We start from the raw sequence: 7,287 nt of genomic DNA, 5'->3' as shown, positions 1-7,287 counted from the left end.
TTTCCGGGGTCTTGTCGCTATGGAGACGGACATTAACACGCGCTCAGCTTCTGCGCGCGTTCCCGAGAAGCCTAAGCTGGCTGATGGTAAAAGGAAGTCAAATGATATTATTATTTTTACAAAATTAGTATATTATATAGGCCAATTTTCCTTCTCTACCTTAAAATCTGTTACTATGAAGTTGGCTTTTTTTTTTTTAAAAAGTCTTTGTTATTCTTTCATAGAGAGGGGACAGTATTGTATGCCATACATAAAGCCAAGGATTTAACACAATGCCAGCATGAGTCTTATTGACAGATGTCTGAGTTTAAGATGCATTAATCAGTGTTATGATCACCCAACAGACAGAAACTGCTTACCTTGCTCCTGTTATTAAAATGCAACATGCATGGGTACCTATATGTTCTAAAAGCTTTCTAAATATCTATCTGGTACTCTGGGACAGTGGTTCCCAATTGTTTTTGTCCCCGTGCACCCCCTTTGCATTTTCATCAAGTCATGTGTACCCTAAATCTCTAAATTAAAAACAATGAGTGGAATTAATATAATATATGGAATTAAAAATATATACATATACCTTGCAACTTGATTATTTCAATAGTAAGTAAATACAGTTTCCTTTGTAAAATGTAGGTAATTATTGTATTATTGTAAGCCTCAACAGCATAGAATCGTCCTGTTTCAATAAATTATTATTAAAAATACTGTATAATTAAAAAAATATATATAAATATTTTTTTTTTTCATGTCATGAACATTTCCCATTTATCATTATTATTATTATTATTTTTATCTTTCTGAGTACCCCGAGGGGTACACATACCCCTGCTTGGGAACTGCTCTTTATATTTTTATTTATTTATTTTCACCAATTTCCTCTTTTAAACACTAAATGCATTTTGTCTTGCTTACCTGGGAGGAGAAAAATAATTGTGAAAAATACATATATATTTTTTGCAGCAATGTGATTGTTGGTCCTCACAAATATTTAGACTTTTTTTTTTTAGCTTCTGTATAAAATGCAACTCTTTATGTAATTGTAATTATTTGTTTGCTTCCTTTTCCACATGATTAGTTTTTGTGCCAGTCTGACTTCCTCTCATTATTATTCAGCTGTACACAAGGATCCTAAATGGTGGGACATTGCCACCATATTGTCCCTGTTGACTTACATGCACATGCACACACACACACACATGCACACTCAGCAAGACAACCGTGCATGTCCGTTTGTGTGTTTACGTGGATAAAGCCGCTCATGCATAATCAAGATCATTTTCATAAATTAAAATCTTGCCTGCAGAACGAACATCTGTGTCCTTCACACACACGCGCACACACGGTGTGATAATGCAGTCAACACAGTTGTTACTTTCCTGAGATGTGTGTCTTGTTCCTACTGTACGTTTCAGAGCTCAGTGTATCTGATTGTATATTTTATCCAAACTTTTCTTACTAAATAGTTGTAAAAGAGATTGTTAATCTCAATGTGGTTGTCCAGTCTAAATAAAGGTTAGAAAAATGTGTTTCCTCAGAAATCAGATGCCAGATTTTTATGATAGCACAGTTGCCAAAACATATGTAAAAGGAGTATTTTCAATTAAAAACTCAATTCAGTCCTTCTTTCTTGAGAGGTGGAGAAATTCATCACTTTTTCCACTCAATCGTCTTCTCACCTAGTGTTGCTAGTCTGAATAATTAAATCACCTCATCGATATTGTGTTTTTTGGGTGAAGCTCACATGATAATAGAAGTGTAAAGGCTATGTAAAGCGTATTGTTTATATGTGAAAAGGCATTCTGGATAAATCTTCAGACCAACTGTGCACGTATGGACTTATGTGCCTTCAACCAACCATTTGGCAAGTCAATCACCTCCATGAAACCCAACCAGTAGTTTGACATGAAACATGCCTTACAACCTTGTTATTTACCAGTCCTGGTCTTATTTCCCAGTATGACGTGACCTGCAAACGATAGAAAGACTGACAGCAAACTGGCAAGCAACAGATTTTGGGTCCTTTTGGCTTTAGCTCTTGCAGGTTTTTGCAACAGCGTTGATTTTCAAGATATATCGATGTTGTCTTCTTACTTCAGAGTTTTTATATTTTTAAAATCTACAGTGCAAAAGGGAGTTATATTATGAAAATCCCTGTCAATCATTTCTGTGGAAATCCAATTGTGGAATATGATTGAAATAAACTTGAGTTTGTTGTTTTTTTCTTACTGTGTTGTGTCTTTTCATGTTGTTACAGATCAGGAGTCTTTCTGCTGAATCACACTCAATTCCCTTTATTGAAGGGTTTTTTATAAACATCTATAAAATATAAACAAGAGTTACAAGAAATGACAACATAATGCTACAGCAATGTTGTAAAAAAAAAAAAAAAAAAAAAAGTAAAAATCACATGAACAACAGAAACACTTTGGCCCAACATTGACCCATTGCCAACTGTTACATACTGACCCAAAAATAGAAAAATCTTTATTCTTTTATCATTTGGAATTATACAATGAGCCTTGCTCAAGTTTTAACAAGATTGCATAGTTTCTTCCAGATTATTGCTCAGTGATTATTGATTTTCAAAAAAATAATACATTGAATAATAACGAGACATTCAAAGAGCGTCTCCTTCTGGATGAAGCGCTATTAAGAAGGTTACATCATTAGCTGGATGTAAACAGGAAGAAGAAAAGCAAAGACAGCCAGAGAGACGGCTATGAAATTATAGACATATATAGATGTGACCGTCTCTCCGTCTAAAGGTCTCTCTGTCGCCATCAGTCTGAGTCCTTTGTCCTCCTTCTCCTCAGGAGTCGTGGAAGATGGCGTTCAGCTGGGCATTCATCATCCTCTCATGGTGGGAATGTCCTTCAAACCCCATCAGCCCATCGACCTGCAGTTCTCCACACCGTGGGTTGGGTCCCCCGTTGCCATACATGGCAGCATGTCCTGGAGCCCCTCCTCCTCCGTAGTGCACGCTGAAGGAGAAACTCTTGTCGTAGTCGGCTGCGACTGGCTCGTGTTTGAAGGACGATGAGAAGTTCCCGTTGATACTGAGTGGTGGGCTAAGGGGCGGATCGAAGGATGGGCCTTCGGAGACCATGACTCCATCAAAGAAGGGCTCGAGCGAGCCGTAGGGCTGACCTTTGACCTGGTGAAAGATGTGGGAGGGATCCATGGAGCCATAGGGGGGGCTAGGCAGACCGGGGGTCAGGCCAGGGCTCTGGTAGGAGAAGTGTCCAGGGTAGGCAGCGGCACCGGTGGGGGGGAGGTGAGCGGACAGGTCGGGTGTTTGCTCTGGCAGGAAAGTCCGAGGGTTCAACTGAAGGCAGCCTGCAACCAGGTTAGTGGTCGGCTGAGACAGACCTGACAGGTGGAAAGAGAGGACCATTAGTCAACTGCAATGTTCTGTTAACTGTATAATAACTACTACTATCACAATGGTTACTGACATCATGATTTTGTAAAGAGTATTTGCACTTTCAATTCATTTGTATGTGAAATTGGTACATGTAATTTTGAACATTGTTTTATAAATTGTTTTGTTTAGGTTTTTGTTTTTAGTTTAAATGCTTTAATTAAAATATGATATATATATATATATATATATATATATAGCGTGTATTGCTATGTCGGAGATTACATTGAGTTATTAGGAAACAAAAATGTCATTACAGTAATGAATTTTTATTCACTGTAAATATCTTAATATCAAACAGTAATTAAACAGTAATGTGAGGATAAACTAATTACAATAAGTAGGCCACTCTATGCAACCACCCACCCGTACAAACCATAAAAAACGTAATTCTCAATCAATAGTTGTAAAAAAATATAGATCTCATTCATCAAACAATGAATAACTAAAACAATCCCTATATAAAGCACAATAAATAACGTTTTTTGTTTTGTTTTGTTTTTTTTCTATAAAAAAGCCAAGACTGCCTCTGTTTGATTCAGTTTTCAAAGTGTATAGGCAATTATTAGCCTATCTTCTTAACATAGCACATTTGCGAAGTCTTCCTATAGGGGCGAAACAAAGTTCAAGCCCCATTGGATTGACTAAAGATCGATTGGGAGAAATGATGAGCCTGGATATATTGCACATTGCAGCAGGGACAGTTCACACACCCCATCCGCCCCACTTTGCTTACCTTTACAAAGCGCCTGGACGAAGCTCATGAGATCTGGAGCCTTGCCGGAACGCAGGATCTCACTAAGTGCCCAGATGTAATTCTTGGCAAGGCGGAGTGTCTCAATCTTTGATAACTTTTGGGTTTTGGAGTAACAGGGGACGACTTTCCTCAAACTCTCCAAGGCATCATTCAGACCATGCATGCGGTTCCTCTCTCTGGCATTGGCTTTCATTCGACGAACCTTGAACCTTAACACACAGACAGCACAACCTTGTTATTAATCAGAACAAGACTTTTCTCTATGGTTCAGATTCGCTTAAATACTCAAAACGTTTGAAAGCTTGGCTAAAAGTCTTCAAATTAACCATCATATCACCTCATCATCAATACTTCACATACATTTTAGTTGACATTTGTTCAGAGCTCATCAGTTGTGGCAATTGCCATCAATTTTCATAATCAAGCATTTTTGTTACAGGGTGGTGCAGTTGGATTCATCTGTCAAAACACGGGAGGACAGATTTAGTTTTTCTGTTTTAGTTCAAGATGATGTGAGATATTGCACATCCTCTGATCCTTGGCACAAATCATAATCTTAGTAATAAGAAACACATATCATAAACATATATTTATGAATTATCATGCAGAAATCTCTCTCCAATAGCAGTCCCATGGATATGGGAGATACAGTACTTTAATGCTACAAAAATTATTGAAATTGGGAAAAACACTTATTTTACATTATTGAATTTGCAAACTTTTAGTTGGAATACAGTCTTTTAAAATGTGCCTTGGTGTGTTTATTAGGCCTAAAGTTAAACCTAAATTATGTCTACTTATTCACACTCTTCAGAATGTATAAAGAAGATAACTACAATAGGCCTATTTAATCTGTTTAACAATAGTCATTACTTTCTTTAAATAAATTAAATATTTACTTTAAAAACTAAGCAAACTTGCCCTGCCTTCTTTCTTCATCTTGTTTAATCAAACAGCTCTGAAACCAAACCCACCTCTGAATGCGAGCCTTTGTCATCTTCTTCTTCTTTGGCCCACGTCTCTTGGGCTTATTCTCTCCATCCTCATCCTCTTCATCATCTTCATCATCCTCTTCGTCGTCCTCCTCCTCCTCTTCCTCCAGATGGTGGAGGTGGTCCTCCTCCTCCTCCTCGTCCACTCCTCCTCCTCCTCCTCCTCCTGCTCCCACACCACTCTCCATCTCTGGGCTGTGGAGCTCCTGCTGCTCCTCACACTCTGTGGTCGGCTGCTCCTCCCGCACTGACCTGGTCATGATGCTGATTTCTAACCAAAGAAAGAAGATAGAGGGATCACCTTTGCTCTCCAAGATCAGATTGGATCTAATATGATGACTATAAATTGATTAATATTTTTTTTTAATTTAATTTTATAATTTGTTATTATATTTTTATTTTTTGTAAATAGGTTATAAATGCATATTAATGCAATAAAAAACCTGAAAATAAAAGCTGCATTAGTGACAATAAAACGAACGGAGAAAACTTATTTTTTAATTTTTTTTGCATGCTCTCAAACAAAATCAAACCTATAAAGAACGGTGTTTTCTAAAACTATTTTTTCTTTTCTTTTTTTCCTAAATTAAAAATAAAAATCATGGCATGTCACACACACGCACGAACAGCGACGCAGCTGCTGTATAAAGTGCAGCCGTCCATTGGGAGTTCATCTGTGATAGACATGTCGGCACTGAGATAGGTAAAAAATATTAAAAAATAATAATAATAAATGAAATATGGATTTTATCCCTATTTAACAATTCAAACGAAGACGGCTGGAAATCCATGTTACTAGAAGGGAGCAATGAAATCCCGTCATTTTTTTCCCCCCAAGTTGACGATTTCCATCTATTCAACAAATGAAATTGTTAAAGTGCAAATTGTCGGAAGATCAAAAAGGTCGAAAAATATATATTTTTTTAACGAAGTCAAATTCTAAACATATTTCTATGTTTAATACAATGTGGGCATTGCTCTTTCTTGTTTTTTTTTTCGCAAAGAATAAATAAAGAAGAAACCTTGATAGGGCTTTACAGAAGAAGAAAAAATAGATGGCCTTTAATTCGTGACTAAAACGATCTATTCATAAAAGAGATCAAATTAATATATTAATTCAATTGTTTTCTTAAAAGTTCATTTTTTTTTTTTTTTTTGCGACAAATACATTATTAAATAAAACGGCGTTTATTTGATTAAAAACCAGCATCGGCCAAAATAAGTAGAGATGGCTTTGAATAATAATAATAGCATTAAAATTAATAATTCAATTCAGAGTATAGACAACCCTGATCCGTTATGTTCTTGTCAGCAGTTGTAAGAAAGTCATACGATAACTTGTAGAGAATCAATAATAGCAAATAAAAACTAACATAACGAAAAAAAATCTTAAAAATAGGTTTCACCATGTATACTAATAGCCTTACTATTTAATATTTTGTCAAAAAAAAAAGAAAAAAAAAGAAAAAACTACTAATAATGAAATTTAGGCCTATATAAACTGCTATTATCCAAATCTTATTCAAATAATCCAAGTTACATTTTCTTACTTTTTTTTTTTTTTTTTGCAGTTGTTTTTTTTGCCTATAACGGAACACTGTCTGAATTTGATTTTGAATGCTAATTTGTTAGCTATTCATTATTGTTTGTGGAGGTTATTTTATATATACCAATATAAATAAATCTAATTTATATAAACCAATCACATTCTAAATGAATCTAATAGTGTATTAATTAGTCTGCAGGTAAAAACTCACCTGTTGTAACGAGCCGCTCTCCGTCACACTGCAGTCATCCCGCGCTGTGGATCTGCGTATCCTTCTGTGAGCGCGTGTGATGTGCAATAAGGATTCTGTGTGTGTGTGTGTGTGTGTGTGTGTGTGTATGTGTGGAGTGCAGCGGCTTTTATACCCAGAATCACTATGGATCATTAGGGGTGGGCTCATTTGCATATCTAGCACACCCACGGCACGCGCCATATGGTGCTTACGTCATTAAAACGGTCTTGGGATCACGTGATGGATCTTCCATTAGTGTCAGCCAGGCTCTCTCTCTCTCTCTCTCTCTCTCTCTAATGTCTATTTGTGCGGACATTAGACCATCTGTTGCCTCTCACA

At 36.4% G+C, this 7,287-nt stretch overlaps 1 protein-coding gene across 1 annotated transcript; it reads right to left on the bottom strand.

Annotated features, from left to right (window-relative positions):
• Positions 1 to 2,275: 2,275 nt before the first annotated feature.
• On the bottom strand, positions 2,276 to 7,037 carry neurod1 (neuronal differentiation 1). Its single transcript, XM_028436320.1, has 4 exons — positions 6,928 to 7,037; positions 5,153 to 5,441; positions 4,158 to 4,387; positions 2,276 to 3,369 (listed from the first exon to the last, which is right to left on the bottom strand). The coding sequence occupies exons 2-4, from the start codon at positions 5,428 to 5,430 to the stop codon at positions 2,810 to 2,812; spliced, it is 1,068 nt and encodes a 355-aa protein (XP_028292121.1). The 5' UTR covers positions 5,431 to 5,441; positions 6,928 to 7,037; the 3' UTR covers positions 2,276 to 2,809.
• Positions 7,038 to 7,287: the final 250 nt, after the last annotated feature.

This window comes from Gouania willdenowi, chromosome 21 (genome assembly GCF_900634775.1).
Source record: "Gouania willdenowi chromosome 21, fGouWil2.1, whole genome shotgun sequence".
Lineage (NCBI taxonomy): Eukaryota > Metazoa > Chordata > Actinopteri > Blenniiformes > Gobiesocidae > Gouania > Gouania willdenowi.
The sequence above is the reverse complement of the archived record's forward strand: the minus strand, read 5'-3'. Positions and strand labels throughout refer to the sequence as shown.